The 22,614-nt window shown below is 40.8% G+C and overlaps 1 protein-coding gene across 2 annotated transcripts in view; it reads right to left on the minus strand.

The window, feature by feature from the left end:
* The window catches only part of STK38 (serine/threonine kinase 38), a 42,098-nt gene extending 27,174 nt beyond the window's left edge, over window positions 1–14,924 (minus strand). The window contains exons 1-2 of one of the 2 annotated variants that reach the window (XM_082848292.1): window positions 14,696–14,924; window positions 10,141–10,276 (exon numbers count right to left, since the gene is read on the minus strand). In XM_082848292.1, the coding sequence (XP_082704418.1) occupies window positions 10,141–10,271 (131 nt within the window). In that variant the 5' untranslated portion in view covers window positions 10,272–10,276; window positions 14,696–14,924. The remainder of the gene's footprint in view (window positions 1–10,140; window positions 10,277–14,695) is intronic. The other variant, XM_082848291.1, reaches the window with a different exon arrangement.
* Window positions 14,925–22,614: the final 7,690 nt, after the last annotated feature.

Raw genomic sequence — 22,614 nt, forward strand, 5'->3', positions numbered from 1 at the left:
AATGATTAAGAAAGGCAGGTCCCTCCACCACATGTCTCTCTGGTCGCAGGGCCCCGCAAGCTAACACTCCAGCCTTTGATGAGGCCTCTTCAGCTCAACTCCAGTGTTCCAAAGCAGAACCCTGGGAGGGAGAGGCACTTTCACACACAGAGGCCACACCCAACCCCACCCAGCAAGGCTTCCGGGAATGAGCTCCATTTATTATCATGTGAGACCATTTCCCACGTGAGATGGTAAGTTCTTTTGAAGGCAGGGACCACATCTGAATCCTCCTTCTCCACTAAGAATAATGCTTTGTACACAGCAACTTTTTAAAATGTATGTTGCTAAATTAAAAAAAAAAAAGAAAGAAAAAAGGTCGGAACATGTCACAATGTACACACACACTCATGACTACTTCTTTTAATTAGCCCCCTTCACTACACCTAATTTAGACTCGCCTCCAAGCACAGCTTGATTCAGAGGCAGCAGGGATGGGAGGAAAAGGCTAGTCCACTCTACAAGCAAGTTGAGTAGACAATATTTCTAATTTCTGCTGATGACACACTTAAAATAATCAGGAAAAATGGTATAGAAATAAACAGTGGGCATCTCCATGATCAAAACTGAATTCTCAAGAAATACCCTAATAATGATTACACAAAATTTTAAAAATCTCAACAAATTACTTTTGTTCGACTGATATCTAGTCAGTGAATATCATTAGATAAGTCTAGACTTAACCATTTCTGGGGCCCAAATAAAACTGACACTTGCTCACTAGTAATAATCACACATTGCAACTCAGTATCAGATCAGACTAAAAGCAAACAGTTAGGAAAACCTGGGTAAGAATATGGAAGAGAAGTAGCAGAAAATGCTGGTTCTCAGAGGGTAAAATGCAGGATAGTTCTTATTTGATTTAGAGGGAGAGCATACAATTATTGCCTATTAAAGTAGGCTTTTATGGCTTTAATTAATCCACCAAAATAGTATTCATAAAGAACAGAAACAACACAGAATATTGTAAAAAGAAATGCCAGCTGCCTCAGTTTTGATTTCAAACTGCTCAAACTATCCAAACCATTAATTTTCTATGAACAACTAGGCAATTATCAACACCTATCTCTCTTATGTGTACCTAGGATCACATAAGAGAACAGGAGAATTGCTGTTCCTGGAGAAGCTTACCACAGAGGCCACTATTGAAGGCAAAACACAGATTAAAAAAAGAATATAAACTTGCACTACTGAAGGGATTCAGTTTACCATCTATAAGTAGCTTTAATAAGCATTCTGCAACACTGTACAATGGGCACTAGACTCAAGGAATTTAACTGTGTTGAAACCAATATACAGAACTTACTGTAGTGTTTCTATGAAACAGCCCAATGTTCTCATATTCTACCTTTATACAGAAAACAATTTGCAAATGATTTTTTTCTTCTGCCTTTAGGCTTTGGTCTCATTTCCCCTGCAGTAAATCCTTTGTTCAAATATAACCCAGTGTTCTACTATAAATGGAACAGCACAAAAGTTGCATATAAGTGGGAGAAATACTAGAGATTTTAAAGGCAACAAGACAAGGCATATACAAACAAAATAAAATTTTGTATTACAACATGATCTCTTTTATTAGCCCTCAAATTTATTAGCCTAATACCTATTATTTCAAACTGCTCATCATATATTAGCCATATACCCATAATAAAATGTTTCTTTACCATCAATTGTCTCATATCATTAAAACTCTGCTTATTTATCAAGGTTCTGTGACTTTTCCCCCATAACATCAAAACACTTGAAACTCCATTTCTGACAGTTCTAATTTTAGTTTACTTACTACTGTGGAAGCACCTGACAATCACTGTTTTTCTTTCTTTTTTTGTTAATTTTTAATTTTTGATACAATTTTGAAAGCTTAAAATCCATTTACAGTTATTATAAAATATTGGCTGTATTCCCCATGTTGTACGATATATCCTTGTAGCCTATCTTACACCCAATAGTTCATACCTCCCACTCCCCTCCCCAAACTGCCCCCCCTTACTGGTAACCACTGGTTTGTTCTCTATATGTGAGTCTGTTTTTTTTTTTTTTTTGTAATTTTATTTATTTTGGGCTGCATTGGGTCTTCGTTGCGGCACGCGGGCTTTCTCTAGTTGTGGCGAGTGGGGGCTACTCTTTGTTGTGGTGCGCGGGCTTCTCATTGCGGTGGCTTCTCCTTGTTGTGGAGCATGGGCTCTAGGCACATGGGCTTCAGTAGTTGTGGCACGTGGGCTCAGTAGTTGTGGTGCACAGGCTTAGTTGCTCTGTGGCATGTGGGATCTTCTCGGACCAGGGATCGAACCTGGGTCCCCTGCATTGGCAGGTGGATTCTTAACCACTGCGCCAGGGAAGTCCTCTTTTTTTGTTATATTCACTGGTTTGTGGTAGTTTTTAGATTCCACATATAAATGATATCATATAGTATTTTTCTTTCTCTGACATTTCATTTAGCATAATGCCTTCCAAGTCCATTCATGTTGCTGCAAATGGCAAAATTTCATACCTGTTTATGCCTGAGTAGTATTCCATTCTGTGTGTATGTATATATGTACATAAACAGCATCTTCTTCATCCATTCATCTGTTGATGGACAATTAGGTTGCTTCCCTATCTTGACAATTGTAAATAATGCTGCCATGAACACTGGGGTGCATTTATCTTCTCAAATTAGTGACTTTGGGTTTTTTTGCAGATATATACCCAGGAGTAGAACTGCTGGGTCATATGGTAGCTCTATTTTTAGCTTTTTGAGAAACCTGCATACTGTTTTCCACAGTGGCTGCATCAATTTACATTCCCACAGACAGCGTATGAGGGTTCCCTTTGCTCCACATCTTCACCAACATTTGTTACTTGTATTCTTTTTTTTTTTACTTGTATTCTTTTTGATGATAGCCATTCTGACAGGTGTGAGGTGATATCTCATTGTGTTTTTTTTTTTAACATCTTTATTGGAGTATAATTGCTTTACAACGGTTTGTTAGTTTCTGCTTTATAACAAAGTGAATCAGTTATACATATACATATGTTCCCATATCTCTTCTGTCTTGCATCTCCCTCCCTCCCATCCTCCCTATCCCACCCCTCTAGGTGGTCACAAAGCACCGAGCTGATCTCCCTGTGCTATGCGGCTGCTTCCCACTAGCTATCTATTTTACGTTAGTAGTGTATATATGTCCATGCCACTCTCTCACTTTGTCACAGCTTACCCTTCCCCCTCCCCATATCCTCCAGTCCATTCTCTAGTAGGTCTGTGTCTTTATTCCCATCTTACCCCTAGGTTCTTCATGACCTTTTTTTTTTCTTTTTTTTTCTCTTAGATTCCATATATATGTGTTAGCATACGGTATTTCAGAAAGAGAAAAACAAATACCGTATACCAACACATATATAGGGAACCTCACTGTGGTTTTGATTTCCATTTCTCTGATGATTAGCTATGCTGAGCATCTTTTCATGTGCCTGTTGGCCATCTGCATTTCCTCTTTCAGGTGTCTGTTCAGTTCTTCTGCCCATTTTCTTTTTGTTTTGTTTTTTTTTGCGGTATGCGGGCCTCTCACTGTTGTGGCCTCTCCCGTTGCAGAGCACAGGCTCCGGACGCGCAGGCTCAGTGGCCATGGCTCACGGGCCCAGCCGCTCCGCGGCATGTGGGATCTTCCCAGACCGGGGCACGAACCCGTGTCCCCTGCATCGGCAGGCGGACTCTCAACCACTGTGCCACCAAGGAAACCCTTCTGCCCATTTTTTAATTGTGTTGTTTGATTTTTTGATGTTGAATTATATGAGTTGTTTATATACTGTTTTTCTTTTTTAATTTTCTAGGGGTGATAAAACCTGAAGTAAAATAGTCTTATCAAATTGTATCACCAAACTCAAGAACAAGTATCAACTCATGTCCAAAAAAGAGGGCACTAGAGAAATGCAAAAAATACAATGAGATACCACCTCACAACGGTCAGAATGGCCATCATCAAAAAATCTACAAACAATAAATGCTGGAGAGGTTGTGGAGAAAAGAGAACCCTCCTACACCGCTGGTGGGAATGTAAATTGGTACAAACATTATGGAGAACGGTATGGAGGTTCCTTAAAAAACTAAATATAGAACTACCATATGATCCAGCAATCCCACTCCTAGGCATATATCCAGAGAAAACCATAATTCGAAAAGATACATGCACCCCAATGTTCACTGCAGCACTATTTACAATAGCCAAGACACAGAAGCAACCTAAATGTCCATTGATAGAGGAATGGATAAAGAAGATGTGGTATATAAATATACAATGGAATATTACTCAGCCATAAAAAAAATAATGCCATTTGCAGCAACAAGGATGGACCTAGAGATTATCATGCTAAGTAAAGTCAGTCAGAGAAAGACAAACATCATATGGTTATCACTTACATGTGGTATCTAATTTAAAAAATGATACAAATGAACTTATTTACAAAAACAGAAATGGACTCACAGATCTTGAAATCAAACTTATGGTTACCAAAGGGGATACGTGGGGGGAAGTGAAAAATCAGGAGATTGGGATTAACATATACACACTACTATACATAAAATAGATAACTAACAAGCACCTACTGTATAGCATAGGGAACTCTACTCAATATTCTGTAATAACTTATATGGGAAAAGAATCAGAAAAAGAATGGAGATATATATATATGTATAACTAATTCACTCTGCTGTACACCTGAAACTAACATAGCATTGTAAATCAACTATACTCCAATAAAAATTTTTAAAAATAAAAAACAGAACAGCAACAAAAAAAGAGGGCGCTAGGGCTTCCCTGGTGGCGCAGTTGTTGAGAGTCCGCCTGCTAATGCAGGGTACACGGGTTCGTGCCCCGGTCCGGGAAGATTCCACATGCCGCGGAGCGGCTGGGCCCGTGAGCCTATGGCCGCTGAGCCTGCGCGTCCGGAGCCTGTGCTCCGCAACGGGAGAGGCCACAACAGTGAGAGGCCCACCTACCGCAAAAATAAATAAATAAAAATTTTTAAAAAAGAGGGCGCTAAAAAGATTAACAAGGAAATACTAATTCTGAAAAGTTCAAAGTATCTGTTTTTTTAAATGAAAAATAATAGTGATTTGATAACAAAAATTACAAAATCATTCTAATCCTCTTAAATGTCTAACATTCTCTTTTTACTGTGCTTTGATTAATCTGGTCTTCAAGAAAAGAAAAACCATGAAAGCTTTTGAAAGGTCTTTCCATCTTGAGAATCCAAAACAAAAAAAGCACTGATTTCAACCAATTTTTGGGGTGCAATCTTAGTGTAAATCAAAATATAACACTTACTAACGAAGTAAATAAAACCATGTATCATCTTGTTCCTGGAGAATGTGATACATATCAATGATGCACCACAGGGCAGAGCCAGTAGGATTAAAAACCAACTGACTAGGCTTCCCTGGTGGCACAGTGGTTAGAATCCGCCTGCCAATGCAGGGGACGCGGGTTCAAGCCCTGGTACAGAAGATCCCACACGCCGCAGAGCAACGAAGCCCATGAGCCACAACTACTGAGCCTACGCTCTAGAGCCCATGTGCCACAACTACTGAGCCTGCGAGCCACAACTACTGAAGCCCACGCGCCTAGAGCCTGTGCTCTGCAACAAGAGAACCCACTGCAATAAGAAGCCCGCGCACCACAAAGAAGAGTAGCCCCTGCTCGCCACGACTAGAGAAAGCCCGCACGCAGCAACGAAGACCTAACGCAGCCAAAAATAAATTAATTAATTAATTAAAAAACAAAAAAACCCGGGCTTCCCTGGTGGCACAGTGGTTGGGAATCCGCCTGCCGATGCAGGGGACACGGGTTCGTGCCCTGGTCCGGAAGGATCCCACATGCCGCGGAGCCGCTGGGCCCGTGAGCCATGGCCGCTGAGCCTGCGCGTCCAGAGCCTGTGCTCCGCGGCGGGAGAGGCCACAAGCAGTGAGAGGCCCGCGTACCGCAAAAAAAAAAAAAAAAAAACAACTGACTATTATCAAATAAGACAAGTAACTTAATGAGCACTCATAAGCATTTGCTTTGTAACTACAATTCCAGAAGCTCTGATTTCAAGAGAGTGGCTGTATTTGAAAATAACCATCTCCAACAGGTTTCACATGCCTAGAGATAGAGTGTGCAAATTTATTTTTGAATTCCCCATGATCCTAACAAAGAGCACTGTACAGGCTCTTGTTTGTCCCAGTGAACAACAGCTAGCCACCACCAGGTATAAAGTATCTTGCTATTCCGCATACAGAGCTGCATATTTAAGGTCAAGTCATATATCCCATTTAAATTATGATCTACACCCTCCTGCAGAAAGCTGTTGCAAATAAATCCTTATCCAAACGTTAGCACACTGAATCCAGCAACACAGAAAGAGAATAATGCATTATGACCAAGAGAGTTTACCCCGGGAACGGAAGGTTAGTTTAACATTCAAAAATCAGTCCATGTAATTCACCACAGTGAGAGAATAAAGGAGAAAAAACAGTATGATCATTTCAAAGATGCAGAAAAAGCATTTGACAAAATTCAAAATCCACTCATGATAAAAACTCTCAGTTTCATAGGAACAGAAGGAAACTTCCCCAACCTATGAAGAGCATCTTTGAAAAAGCTACATTAACATCACAACAGTGAAATAGTGCTTTCCCACTTAAATCAGGAACAAAAGATGTCTACTCCCACCACTTACATTCAACATTGTACCTGAAATCCTAGCCAATGTAAAAAGGCAAGAAAAAGAAAGAAAAGTTGTACAGATTGGAAAGGAAGACACAAAACTCCCTATTTGGCTAAGACATGATTGTTCACATAGAAAATCCTAAGGAATCTACAAAAAAGCTACTAGAATAAGTAAATTAGCAAGTCACAGGGTATAAGGTCAAAACACAAAATTCAGTTATAGTTCTATATGCTAGCAGCAAACAAGTGGAACATGTAATTTTAAATATCCACTTACAATAGCATCAAAAAACTCCAAAAATACTAGGAATAGACAAACAAAAGACATGAAAGACCTCCACCCTAAAACTACAAAATACTGCTGAGAAAAATTAAAGACCTAACAAAATGGAGAGATAAGCCTCAGAAGATTCAATATTAAGATGTCAACTCTCCCTCAAACTGATCTACAGATTCAATACAATTATAACCATAATTCCATCAGGCTTTTCTGTAGAAACTGACAAGCTGATTCTAAAATTTATATGGAAATTCAAAGAAACTAGAATATCCAAAGCAATCTCGAAAAAAAACAGGAACAACAAAGTTGAGGACTTACAGTTTCTGACTTCAAAACTTACCACAAAGCTACCGTAATAAAAAAATCTGATACTGGCATAGGGACAGACAAATAAATCAATGAAACAGAATAAAGAGCCCAGACACAGGTACACAATTACACAGTACTTGATTTTCAAAAGTGCCAGAGCAACCTAATGGGGAAAAGAAAATCTTTGCAACAAATAGTGCTTAAATAACTGGATATCCATAAGGAAAATAAATAAATAAATCTCAAACCCCACCTCATACCATACACACTTATTAACTCAAGATGGGTCATATAAATGTAAAAACTAAATCTATAAAACTTCCAGAAGAAAACATAAGAGAATATCTTCATGACTTAGGGGTAGGCAAAGGTTTCTTAGAGGTCACAGAATGCAATAACTACAAAAGAAAAAAATGCCAAATTAGATGAACAGGAAAGCACAGACTGGGAAACCTTGCAAAACACAGCTATGACAAAGGACCAGTATCTAAGATATAAAAGGAACTCCTAAAACTCAATGGTCAAAAAATTTGAACACTTCACAAAGGAAAATACACAAATGGCCAAAAAAAGCACATAAAGAAAAATTGTCAGAGAAATGCAAATTAAAACAATGAGGGACTCCCCTGGTGGCACAGTGGTTAAGAATCCGCCTGCCAATGCAGGGGACCCAAGTCCCACATGCCGCGGAGCAACTAAGCCCCTGCAACACAGCTGCTGAGCCTGCGCTCTGGAGCCCGCACGCCTCAACAAGAGAAGCCACCGCACTAAGAGGCCCATGCACCGCAACGAAGGGTAGCCCCCGCTCGCCGCAACTGGAGAAAGCCAGTGCCCAGCAATGAAGACCCAACACAGCCAAAAGTAAATAAATTTATTGAAAAAAAAAAAAGAGGAAGAGTTTAAAAATAAAACAACAATGAAATGCCACTAAGCATCCACAAGAATAGCTAAAGTTAAAAGACTGACAACACAAATGTTAAAAAATATATATAAAGCAACTAGAACTCTCATACACTGTTGGTAATATTTTAGAAAAAGGTCTAGCAGTTTCTTATAAAACTAAACATATACCTATGTATGTTTACAAACCAGCCATTCCACGCCTAAATATTAACCTAAGAACTGAAAACAAACGTTCACAAAAAGATCTGTACACAAATGTTCAGAGAAACTTATTCAAAACAGCCCAAAACTTTAAAATGCCCAGATTTTTATCAACAAAAGAATATATAAACAAACTATGGTAGTCATAAAAGAGAATGGTACTCAGCAAACTATGCACACAAAAGCAACATGGATGAACCTTGAAAACATTAGGCTGAGTGCAAGATGCCTTATTCAAAAGAATCCATTATACATGTCCCATTTGTATGGAATAGACAATATTAATCTATGGTAGAAACAAAATCACAACAGTGGCCTGGGGTTGAAGGAGAATCTCCAGGGATGAACTTTCTGGGATGATGGTAATATTCTATGTCTTGATAGGGGTTTAAGTTATACAGGTGTATGTATTTGTCAAAACTCCGAAACGTACCCTTAAGGTGGTGCATTTCATTGTATGCAGATTTTCCACTCTCTTAAAATATATATAGAAAACTCCATTTGTTATACAAGCAGAAATATTCAAAAGTAAAACATATAGACATCTGCAGCATACTATGAAGTACAAGCAAAAAGTTAAGATGAATTAATGAATGGATAAAGGAATGGATAGATCGGTATGTGATAAAACAACAGATAATAGTAGAATCTATATGATGTCTAGGCATTCACTGTATAATTCTTTCAACTTTTCTGTACTTTTGAATATTTTCATAATAAAATATTGGGAAAAAAATTTTAATTATGAGTTACTACATGGATAGTGCACACTAGATCAGTAACAATAGTTGCTACTGTAATAGGGAAGAACTTTTTGTATTCTATTACAAGTTAATCACTAAAGGGATGTTGCCTATAAGCTTAAATTATACATAAATGCCCATCTCTGGGAACCCAGGTAATGAGCATTAAGCTAAAATACCTTTGTTTAGTTCACAGGAAACATCCTGACCAGGCCCACCTGTGAATGAATGACTGCAGGGAGGAAGAAATGAACACAACGCCTCTGGAGAATGATTGGAACCAGGAAATGTTTGACTTTACTCCCTTCCCTTTTAATACAAAAGGAGCCTCAGGCAAGATGGTTCTTTAGGGGCAAACCACCTTCTCGGTTTGCTGGCTTTCTGAATAAAGCCGCTATTTCTTGCCCTCAACAACTCATCTCTCAATTTATTGGCCTGTTGTGCAGCGAGCAGTACGAGATTGGACTCGGTAATGCTACAACCCCATTAACTATGTGATTACTGTGTGAAGCACTTTGGTGGGTACTCATATATGTTTTATCTAATCCCCACAGCAATCCTGCAAGGCAAGTAGTAGTACCCCCATTTTCCAGATGGGACAGCTGATACGCAGGAAGACTAAGAACTCGTTCCAACCTCATACAGCTACTAAATGGTAACAGCAGGATTCTAAACCCAGATCTGGCTCCATAAGGTTTGCTCTTTCCATTACATCACACTGCCTTCACAATGAACTCTAAGGTTTTGGCCCAATTAATTTTTTTATACTACCATGAAATTTTATGTTATTGACTAGTATCAGAAATAAGTGGGTTAATAGCAAGGGCTTTGGAAATCAGTGACACTGTCACTCCACTGTACTCGAATAGGCTGTAACACAGCTACTGCTATTCTTGTCTCCTTTCAACCATATTATGAATGTGATTTATGATACTAGATATGGATGCCAAAACCATGACACAATTTTCTCAAAATTCTTTACCTCATTTCTCGTTCTTCATGTTGAGCGATAAGGTTGCTATAAAAATTCTCCAGTGTCACTTTGGTCATTGTCACCCTTTCCTTTGTGTGATTACTCATGGCCGAGCAAGGTGTTGAGCCTGTCATTGCCATGGCTGCTAGAAACAAAAAAAAAAAAAAGAGGTATTAGTTTTGGAGTTAGAATCCACCAATTATGCACTCTCTTACCCTATTGGTAGGAATGTAAATTGACCCAAGTTTTCTGGAGGACAAACAATATATAACAAAAAACAGACAAACATAATACTTGGTGAAAGTAAGTATACATTAATGTTTTTTGACCCGGAAATATCATCCCTAGGTATAAGGCCTACAGAAACTGTCACACAGGCGCTTAAGGGAACATGCACAAGGATGTGCATTACAGAGGATGTTCACTATGCCATCACCTGTGTTATGCGAAGTTGGAGGCAATTCAGTAAGCAAATCATAAATAAAATGTTGTGGATGCATACAAAGAAATACCATACAACAGTCAGAAGCCAATCTACCTGTATCTAAAAGCAACATGAATATATCTTTAAAGCATAGTGTTGCATTTTTTAAAAAGAAGAGAACAAGGTTACCATACCAGATACATATATTAAGAATATATAACATAGACAGTACAATTCTTTGCCATCCAGGAATCTACCTTGAAGAAATCAAAGACCCATAAGGATTCACACATAAGGGGATTCAATGCAGCATTGTAATGACAAAGAAAAACTAGAAGTAACTTGAATAACCAACAACAGAACTGATTAAATTATGGGAAAGTCCTACAATGAAATTAATATGCAGACAATTAAAATATGCTCAGGGATTCCCTGGTGGCGCAGTGGTTGAGAGTCCGCCTGCTGACGCAGGGGACAGGGGTTTGTGCCCCGGTCCAGGAGGATCCCACATGCCGCGGAGCAGCTCGGCCCGTGAGCCATGGCCGCTGAGCCTGCACTCTGCAACAGGAGAGGCCACAACAGTGAGAGGCCCACGTACAGCAAAAAAAAAAAAAAAAAAAAAAAAAAAAAATGCTCAAACGTTTAATGTCAGGGAAAATATTTCCAGTCTAAGTGAAAAAGAATAGGTTAAAAAGCAGAATGTATACCATTTTACGTGTTTACTGTATACGCACAGAATTATTAGAAATATATATCAAAATGTTATTAGTGGCCTAACTCTAGGCAGTGAGAATACAATAGATTTTATTCTTGTTTTCCACATTTTCTACATTTTCTTCAATGAGTGTGTACTATTACCATTAAGTTACCAAGAACTTTTAAATTTACAATTTCTATAGTTTAAAAAAATCTATGACTAAAATCTTCATCCATAGGTATATATGTACTGTGACATGGCTTATGGTTATTTGATAGACGTTTACCGTCTAGTTGAATTGACAAGTTAAAACAAAGACCTATGATGGAAACAATATTACAAAAGAAAAAACCTGAATCATAATTTCAGTGATGGAAGATATCTCAAAAACAAGAGACCCTAACCTCCTAGTTTTACATATTTGAAAACTGATACCAACAAGGTTTAAATAGCTTACAGAACTTTTTTCCCCACCTAAATTTAAATCTCATTTGCCCTAAATATTTTTTGCCAACCTACATTGTCACATCTCGCCAAACTGTTCACCAACCTTGACTTGCTCCAGAATTGGCAATAATGCTCAATATTTTATCCTTATCATGCCTTCCTTCTACAGGACCTGCCTCTAAGTCTATCTTTTCATCCCAATATGAAGCTGAGTAAAAATCAGGAGGGGCCAAGGGCCATTTTCAAGGACTTTTAAATTGTTTTGTAGATTAAACTTAGGCTTTTAAGGAATGTGCAAACACTTATTATTACTAAGAAAATAGACTTAACACTAAGCAATTTTATAAAAAGATACTCAGGGAAAATCACAAAGAATACTGTCATCAAAGAAAAAAGATTCAAAATCAAGGCTCTACTTCAAAGTCAAACATTTTGATTCATGATGAGCCAATATGATCAGTAATCACAAATTCAAGATATTGAACTCATCCCTACCTTACTATAAAATGTTACTTTTTATGGGAAAGTTTCTGCTAACACCAAAGCAAACTCAAATGTTTTTAGGCTATCAGTGGAATTTTTTTTAAAACCTCTGTTTGGTTTATGAAGCTCGGGTGTGGTTCCTTATTTGTCAGCCTGTACCCCCTCCACCCACAATGAAAACCACATGTACTTTAAGTTTGGTGAAGAAATTTTAAAAGCAGATTTAAAAACAAGTCTGAAGCGAGAGAGCCCTTAGTACTCCTCCTTCGTCAGAAAATTTCTGGAGAATGTCTCTGTTTCTTTCTTTCTCTCTCTCTCTCTCTCTATATATATATATTTACATTTTAACAAATGAAATTATTTCCACATAAAAATACAACTAGAGAGTGTTTAAGACAAACAGCGCCTTCCATATAATAGGCAATTAGTAAACGTAAGTTGAGCAAGTTAATGATTTTCAGGTGTCAACAAAGGTAAAGAACAAAATTACATGTACATTGACGGGTATATAAAATCTGGGGCACAAACATTTTGACCCATTTAAGTCACTACCATGACTTCCTAACCTTTGTAAAAGATCAACAGATTAAGTGCACTCAAAGAAACTCATATAGCAGGCCAACAATGTTCTAGCTGAATGGTTTCCAACCTTCATACAGTCTCTGATGTAATGGCAAAGGTTGCACTGTCCTTCCCTTTGATGATTCTTCAAACCTCCTCCCCCTCCTCTTCATCCGCTCATAAAAGGGTTAGCCTAATTCTAATAACCTTTCATCAAAAGTTACAATTTCAGGTTTCCCTGGTAGCGCAGTGCTTGAGAGTCCGCCTGCCGATGCAGGGGACACGGGTTCGTGCCCCGGCCTGGGAAGATCCCACGTGCTGCGGAGCAGCTGGGCCCGTGAGCCATGGCCGCTGAGCCTGCGCGTCCGGAGCCTGTGCTCTGCAACGGGAGAGACCACAACAGTGAGCGGCCCGCGTACCGCAAAAAAAAAAAAAAAAAAAAGTTACAATTACTAGTGCCCTACAGCAATTTATAGGTTTAGTGAGCCAACCAAGTACTTTACAGGGCTTTGCCTAAAGCTTTTGACAATTTAAGCCTTCTTGCCCTGACCTATAGGCCACTGGAGGCCTTTGCCCTATTTGTTTCATTCTCCAACTCAGAATTAAGAAATAACAGGTACATAAAAAATTCTTAGAAGTTAAAAAAAAAATTAACAGAAGAATGTGATCCTCATAAGTCAGGGCAAACGTTAAAAGGAGATCAAATGAAAACTACTGTTATATTCAATCTAGATAGTTACGCATGATTAACTGATTGACTTTAAAATGGTACCCTGTTAACTCCATAAATATCCCCTTTTCTCACCAAAATTCTTTATTTCTTTGTGACTGACAACCCAATATTTGGACAATTCAACACTGGAGCTGAGACTATTCCTTAAGAGTTACATATCTAATTTCTCCTACTGAACTAACTGTAAGCCACTGGAGAGCAAGCACCCTATCTTTTACTACTTTTAATATCCTTCCCCATATCATGCACAGTGCTATGCATAGTTAAGTACCTTATAAAAGATCTGCTAGGAAAACACTGGTCTCTTATGTCCATTACCCGGAGCTGAAAATATGTATGTATGACTGGGGTAGGGTTAGGACATGGAATGGTTTTCTATACAGAGTTGGATAGAGCTCTTCTCCTCGTCTTATGAGGAAGCTGCCATCTAACGCTTGGGTGGACAGTGGAGCCTGTTATTGTGGCGGTGGTTGTTTTGTGCTTAGGGAAACCACATCCACTGCCTGGCTAATTCTAAGTCAGAGCCAAAGGGAGCTGAAAGGGAGAGGAAGCACGGGGCTTCTTCACTCCAGCCTTCCTCTGTACACTTCAAAAAGAACAAGTTTCTCTTTGTGTCGTTTAGTCAACTGGGAGATCTGGTCTCTCTACTTGCCGTTCTGCATGCTTTCTCTAAGTCTTTCTGTACAGACTTTGCTCCAAGTTCTAACTGGCATTCTTTCTCCACTCATCTTGAAAGAAGAGTCTTCATTAAATTTCCCTGTGGTTTAGAGGCAGCTTCTCTGAAGGCCAGTACCCTAAGATTGACCATCAGGAAGGGGGCAGACGCAAAGGTACCAACATCTCTGCCTCACACAACACCTCTCAGGTTCTTAGAAAAAAGACGAGGTGAACATTCATAACGACCGACATCCCGAAGGGCACTGAGCGGTGGCAGGGAGCAGACAAAGCAGGCAACACGAAAAGAAAGCCTGGCTCCCCGCCCCAACTGCACACGAAGACAGAGTGGACGGGGTGGGGAGTCTGGGACTGGGAAAACGTGCAGAGGACCGACAAGGAGCCTCTGGAAGCCAGGAGGAGGGAGACTGTCAGGAGGGGCCGAAAGGGCAGGGCTGGAAACAGGACGCCAGCGGGAAGGGGAAAACCCCGAAAAGAATCGGGGGAAGAGGAGAGAAGGGAAAAGCCAGGGATGGACCGAAGACAACAGCAGCTAGACACTCACCAGAGCCCCAGGGGAGGCAGGGCTGAGGGCAGCCGACAGCCGCAAACGCCGGCCGGGCCAGCGGTCTCGACGTGAGTAGAAGCGAAACCCCAGCACCAGCAGCCAGCCGACCAGACGAGGGGACGGGACGCCCGAGGGGCTCTGAGGTAGGGTCCGAGGGGCGGTTACGGGTGCGAACAACAGGAAGCGCCCCAACTGCCGGAAAAGACGGCAAGCGGAGGGGCCAAGGCGGCCCGGTCCCTCACGGCGGAGACTGTTGCCGCGGCGGCCAGGCGCCCAGACTGCGCAAGCGTTACTTCCCCGCGAAGCGGTGGGGATTTCAGGTCTGCGCGTGCGCGGCCCCGCCCCTCCTCGCCTTATTCCAGCAGGAGAGGCTGGGTTGAGCGCGGAAGTGTGAGGTGTGGAGCCTTCTCGGGGTGGGCGGAGCTGGGCTCGGGGAAGGTATTTTTTATTTTTATTTTGAAATAATTATAAGCTCACAAAAAGTTGCAAAATTAGTACAAAGAGGTCCCTTTTACCCATCACCCACCCAGCTTCCCTCAACATCTTACATAACTATACTACATTATCAAAACCAGGAAATTAACATTGGCGGGATACAATTGACTAGACCAATGCAATTAACTAGATTACAAGTCTGACTCAGATTTAACCAGTTTGGCATGCACTCATTTGTGCGTGTGCGTGTGGGTGCGTGCTCGCGTTCATGTGTAGCTCCATGAAGTTTTATCACCTGTGTAATCTTGGTCCCCCACCTTCTCTTGATTTTCATCATAAATAGGTCCGCTGGAGGCCTTGGCATCCCCGTGTGTACAGAAGAACCTGCTTTTCAAGGCTACCTAGCCGCTTAGTCCATCCCACCCCTTGAGTCAAAGAGGTCCCAAGCCTTTGGTCACTCACTGGTTCCTTGAGAGTGGAGTGCAGTGCTCTCAACCGGAAAGTGTCAGGCTCCTGGAAACAAAGATGAATAAGACATGGTCCCTGCCTGCCTTCAATAGAGGCCATGTAGGCAGAGAAAGAAGCGTGTGTGCAAGTCATTCATTAGTGTGTTTTGTGATATTAGGGTACCCCCACGCTCTTGTGTAACTGTGTAAGACCATAGGGCTTAGTTTTATCCTTCAAGCTTGGAGTCCCAGGCTTTGTTTCCTTAATGGTCTTAAAAACATAGGCTTTCCTTGAGTACTTTCATCTTTCTAGACTTCAAAGCCTAGTTTCCTTTTGTCTTAGCACACAAAAACCACTCCGCCGGGGCTTCCCTGGTGGCTCAGTGGTTAAGAATCCCCCTGCCAAAGCAGGGGACTCGGGTTCAAGCCCTGGTCTCGGAAGATCCCACATGCCGCGGAGCAACTACGCCTGAGCGCCACAACTACTGAGCCTGTGTTCTAGAGCCCGTGAGCCACAACTACTGAGCCCACGTGCTGTAACTACTGAAGCCCGCGTGCCTAGAGCCTGTGCTCCACAACAAGAGAAGCCACCACAATGAGAAGCCCGCAAACCACAAGAGTAGCCCCCGCTCGACAAAACGAAAGAAAGCCCGCGGGCAACGAAGACCTAATGCAGCCACAAATAAATAAATTTATTTTTAAAAAAATACCACTTCACCTTTCATTCTCCTTGCCCAGAGGCCCTTCTCCCTCAGTGCCTTTTGTCAAAGTTCTCCCCATCCTTAACTACTTAGTCACAATGCCAGACGTTTGCATAGCGCTTTTCAGTCTAAAAACCACGTGCAAACACTTAATCTCCGGTGATCCTCACAGCTCTTCTTCCATTTTAATTGAGGCATAATTGACATACAGCACTGCATAAATTTGTGTACAACATAATGCTTTGACTTACATACCTCATGAAATGATTATCACAATAAGTTTAGTAAACACCCATCATCTCATATAAATACAAAATTAAAAAAACAAAACTTTCGTATATAACGTACAGCAGTGTAAATTATATTTATCATGGTGTGCATTACATCCCTAGTACTTGTGTTATCCTATAACTGGAAGTTTGTACCTTTTGACCACCTCATCCACCTCCCCCTCCCCACCTCACAAATCTGATCCTTTTTTCTATGAGTTTGTTCGTTTATTTGTTTCTGAAGTATAATTGATCTATATTATATTAGTTCCTGTTATACAACATACTGTTTCAATATTTCTGTACATTTCAAAATGATGTAAGTCTAATTACAAGTGTCACCATACAAAGATATTACATAGTTATTGACTATATTCTCCACACTGTACATTTCAGACCCATGACTCATTTATTTTGCAACTAAAAGTTTGTACCTCTTAATCTCCCTCACCTTTTTCCCCCACCTGCCTCCCCTCTAGCAACCACCTATTTGTTCTCTCTATCTATAACTCTGTTTCTGTTTCATGTTTGTTCATTTATATTTATTTTAGATTCCACATATAAGTGAAATCATACAGTATTTGCCTTTGTCTTTAGATTCCACATATAAGTGAAATCATACAGTATTTGTCTTTGTCGGACTTATTTCACTTAGCATAATACCCTCTAGGTCCATCCATGTTGTTGCAAATGGCAAAGTTTTATTCTTTGTCATGGCTGAGTAATATTCATATGTATATGAATATTATACACACACACAAACATACCATCTTCTTTATCCATTCATCTATTGATGGGCACTTAGGTTGCTTCCATATCTTGGCTATTGTAAATAATGCTGCAATGAACATAGGAATGCATATATCTTTTCTAATTAGTGTTCTTGTTTTCTTTGGATAAATACCCAGGAGTGGAAGATGCATCAAATGCTAGTTCTATTTTTTGAGAAATCTCCATACTGTTTTCCATAGTGGCTGCACCAATTTACATTCCCACCAATGCATGAGGATTCCCTTCTCTCCACGTCCTGTTGTCTTTTTTTTTTTTTTTTTTTTTTTTTTTTTTGGCTGCATTGAGTCTTTGTTGCGGTCTGTGCGCTTCTCATTGCAGTGGCTTCTCTTGTTGCAGAGCACGGGCTATAGGCGCAGGGGCTTCAGTAGTTGCAGCATGCTGGTTCAGCAGTTGTGGCATGCAGGCCCTAGAGCATGTGGGCTTCAGTAGTTGTGGTTCCCGGGCTCTAGAGCGCAGGCTCAGTAGTTGTGGCGCACGGACTTAGTTGCTCCGCAGCATATGGGATCTTCCAGGACCAGGGTTCGAACCTGTGTCCCCTGCATTGGCAGGTGGATTCTTAACCATTGCACCACCAGGGAAATCCCCTGTTGTCTTTTTGAGAGCAGCTATTCGATCTTCACAGCTCTTTGGCAGGTCTCAAAGGATAAGATTTTTGTTGTTTTTTCTTTTAACTTTTCAAGATCAAGGTCTTGCCCTTTACTTTTTTTTTTAAGATTTATTTATTTATTTTTGGCTGCGTTGGGTCTTCGTTGCTGCACTCGGGCTTTTCTCTAGTTGCAGAGAGCAGGGGCTACTCTTTGTTGTGGTGCACGGACTTCTCATTGAGGTGGCTTCTCTCGCTGTGGAGCACAGGCTCTAGGCACGCGGGCTCAGTAGTTCTGGTGCACGGGCTTAGTTGCTCTGCGGCATGTGGGATTTTCCCAGACCAGGGCTCAAACCCGTGTCCCCTGCACTGGTAGGCAGATTCTTTAACCACTGTGCCACCAGAGAAGTCCTTGCCCTTTACTTTTATTTTTGCTTTTTTTTTAACTTATTTATTTTTTTAACTTTTATTTTATATTGGACTATATCTGGTTTACAATGTTGTGTTAGTTTCAGGTGTACAGCAAAGTGATTCAGTTATACATATATATATATATATATTCTTTTTCAAATTATTTTCTCACTTTGTTTATTATAGAATATTGAGCAGAGTTCCCTGTGTTATACAGTAGGTCCTTGTTGGTTACAAGGGATACGTTTTTACTGTTAAAGAGAAAACCACAGGCCCAAAATGGCATCACTTGTGCTAAAGCCCATGATAATAAACTTAGATTTGATACCTGATCTAATTGCAGTTTCCACCTTCCCTCGGTAATGTAATCTCAATCATCCAGTCTGGAATATTCTGGTCAGCACCAGTGAGGTAATCTGTCACCTGGACCCTCTCCATCTCCCCCACAACTCCCACAAAGGAAGAAGATGGAATCTGCATGATTGAACCTCACCCTTTCCCCAAAATATGGTTATCTAGCCGAAAGCAGCTCTTTCTTTTCTTTTGCTAATAGCTTCCTTGCCCCACCCTCCTCCTGACCACAAAAACCTTCCATTTTGTACAACCCATTACAGCACCTTTCTGTTTACTAGCTGGAATGCTGCCTGATTCATGAAGATTGAACAAAGCCAATAGATCTTCAGATTTATTTGTTGGAATTTTTGTTTTTTTAACAACAGATAAAGTAACTAACACTTGGGGAAGCAAAGTGACTTGCCTGAATTCTCACAGCTGGGAAGCCAAGTAGTGAAGCAGGGAACCCCATTTTTTAACTGAAAATTCACTGTTCTTTCTGCTTTCCCCTTTCCTTCCTCGAAAGCCCAGCTCAAACCTTATCTTCTCTTTGGAGCATTCCCAGTTTCAGGAGAGGAATTTTGTTCTCCACCCTCTATAGTCATACATTAATTTATCTGTATCCCAACTCTAATAAATACTAAAGGTTTCCTCAAAATAATCTAGCCAAAATATGCTGATCTAGCCCTTCATGGACCCAAATGGTGACATTTTACCATGACTCCATTAAGTGTAGTGGACATTTGTCATTCTTTTTGATGACCTAGCTCCTGAATCCCTTTCAAGTATTTCCCACTTCTCACTATCAAAACTGAAAATTACAGGTAGTCTCTTTCCTAGACTCCCCTGCAGCTAGAGAGTGGGCATAAAAACCTAAGTGCCACCAATCACTTTTTCCACCCTGACCCCCCACCTGTGGGTTGGAAATTAGGGTGACCTGATCCTACTCTTGCAGGACTCAGCCTCATTTGCCTCACTCTAAAACTCTGGTGTTGTCAGACCCAGCCCTTATTTTATTTTATTTTATTTTATTTATTTATTTTTGGGCCTTGTGGCATGTGGGATCTTAGTTCCCTGACCAGGGATCGAACCCATCCCCCCTGTAGTGGAAGCAAGGAGTCTTAACCACTGGACGAACAGGAACGACCCTGGCCTTTATTATAAATGTTGATATTTCATTCATCATGGATATTTTTGCATTAATTTTTATTTTTTTAATATTGCATTAAAATATTACCTTAATTACTGATTTTTTGCCACCTTCATAAATCTTATACCAAGGTGAGTGTCTGACTCACCACACCCTACTCCAGGCCCTGGAAAGATCACTCTGAATCCATTCTGATGAGAGTGGTGGTGGCCCCATATAATGTCTAGAGACCTCCACAGGGGTCTCATTGGCCAGAATTGCATCACATGGCCACCCTTCCTGGGAGAGCAGACTCAGCTTTTTATGATCTGTTAGGGAGGCAGGCAAGGAAAAAAGAGGTTAAGAATGTATATTGGCTGATACAGTCAATAATGTTTGCCATGGCACTATATATTATTTTGCTGTTCTCTTTTAATCTAATTTACTAATCTAAATGGACAGCAGACATATAGCAGGACGCTTATTAATTGACTTCTGTTTATTAATTAATTGATACTGAAACAGAGTCATTCCCTTTGTATTTTCTATTCTATGTTAACTCTGCCCTCTTATAATTTTTTTAAATAAATTTATTTATTTATTTTTGGCTGCATTGGGTCTTAGATGCTGCACGTGGGCTTTCTCTAGTTGCAGTGAGCAGGGGCTACTCTTTGTTGCGGTGCACGGGCTTTTCATTGCAGTGGCCTCTTGTTGCAGAGCAAGGGCTCTAGGCGCGCAGGCTCAGTAGTTGTGGCGCACGGGCTTAGTTGCTCAGCAGCATGTGGGATCTTCCCAGACCAGGGTTCGAACCTGTGTCCCCTGCGTTGGCAGGCAGGTTCTTAACCACTGAGCCACCAGGGAAGTCTCTGCCTTCTTATAAATACAATATAATTCACCTAATCCAAGCTTCTCAGTTTTATAACAGATTTCTCTAAAAACTCTTGGAATGAACAACCTTATAGGATACTAAGTTATTCTTCATCCCCTTGGGACTTGAATTACTTGGTCTGAATATTAGCACTTCTTTTGTCTTGCTCCTTTCCTCACTTTCAGACCCATTAGACTTTCCCTTCTCTTTAAACTTTGCTCTAAATTGTTCTTTGTCCCAAAGGAATCACCTGCTCCTCCTCCATCAAGCTAACCTGTGATTGCTTCACCAGCTGAAGCTCAGGCTCTTGGCAAAGACCACAGTCCTCTGGAGAACAGACGTCTTACCCCCTGGCAGTGTGTGTCCAACCCACTGGGGGCCATGACAGCAATTGCCTCTGAATATTCCCTCCAATTGAGGGAAGGAACTGTGCTTGGTGCCTGCTAACCCTGGGCTTCTCAAACTTCAACGTGCAAACATATCCCCTGGGATTCAGCTAAAATGCAGATTCTGATTCAGAAGGGCTGGGGCTGAGCTGAGATTCTGCATTTCAAAGAAGCTCCCAGGTTATTCTAATGCTGCTGGTCCACATACCTTGGAGTTACTAGCAATTTAAATGTATATCTAAGTGAAAAATATGAAGGGGAAAGTGCCCACAATCCAGCAGCTCTATGTCCCTACCAGGGCAGAGACTGAGGCAACTGACGCACCTAGGGTACAGTATTCAAGGAGGCCCTCAAGTTAAGCTGCGGCCCCTGCGCTTGCATGATCCTGAGAGTGTGTTTCCTTTCATTGTGAGTCCTAACTCCTCACTTGCCCATCCTAGTCCCAGCCCCAGCCCTGGTCACTACCAAGTAACATTTTGGTGGGTATCCCTTCAGAGTACTTTCTTACTTTTTTTTAAAACATTATTTTATGTTTTGTTTATTTTAGTGAACTCCATTTAGCAACTACATGGCCTCATCTGACTGACAGTATCATTGTGGATAATAATGTTTATTTGGGAGTATGTTGAGTAGTACATTGAGATTCACAAATTTCGGTAGAATAAATTAACTGCCAAGAAGTTAGTAGTTTTCCTTTTTCTTTATATCAGTTTCAGGTGTACAGATTACTTTCTAATACACACATAAACACATATGGGATCATACTGTATATGATTATACTGTATGTAATTATACCTACAATATTTCGCATGCAGTATTATACTCTTATCTGTCCATTTATATCTGTTATGATATTTTAAAATCCTCAAGCTCTGACAGCTTAATCCCAATAAATTCATTTAATAATCCTTTTCCTCAGAAATGTGCATAGTTGGGACTTCCCTGGTAGTCCAGTGGTTAAGAATCTACCTTCCAATGCAGGGGACGGGGGTTCAATCCCTGGTCGGAGAACAAAGATCCCACATGCCGCGGGGCAACTAAGTCCATGTGCCGCAACTACTGAGCCTTTGTGCCACAACTACAGAGCCCACGTGCTCTGGAGCCTGCGCGCTGCAACGAAGAGCCCAAGTGCCACAACTAAGACCCAACACAGCCAAAAATAAATAAATAAAAAAGAAATATTAAAAAAAGAAATGTGTGTAGTTACACAACATTGTAAATTAACTATATTTCAATTTAAAAAATGTGCATAGTTACCTTCTCTGAGTGGAAGAATTATGAGTGGTTATTATTTCTTTCTTATACTTTTCTGTACTTTCCAAATTTTCCATATTGGACCCACATAACTTTTTTTTTTTTTTTTTTTTTTGTGGTACGCGGGCCTCTCACTGTTGTGGCCTCTCCCATTGCGGAGCACAGGCTCCGGACGTGCAGGCTCAGCGGCCATAGGCTCACGGGCCCAGCTGCACCGCGGCATGTGGGATCTTCCCGGACCGGGGCACGAACCCATGTCCCCTGCATCGGCAGGAGGACTCTCAACCACTGTGCCACCAGGGAAGCACC

Source organism: Leucopleurus acutus (genome assembly GCF_964270905.1).
Source record: "Leucopleurus acutus genome assembly, chromosome: 10".
NCBI lineage: Eukaryota > Metazoa > Chordata > Mammalia > Artiodactyla > Delphinidae > Leucopleurus > Leucopleurus acutus.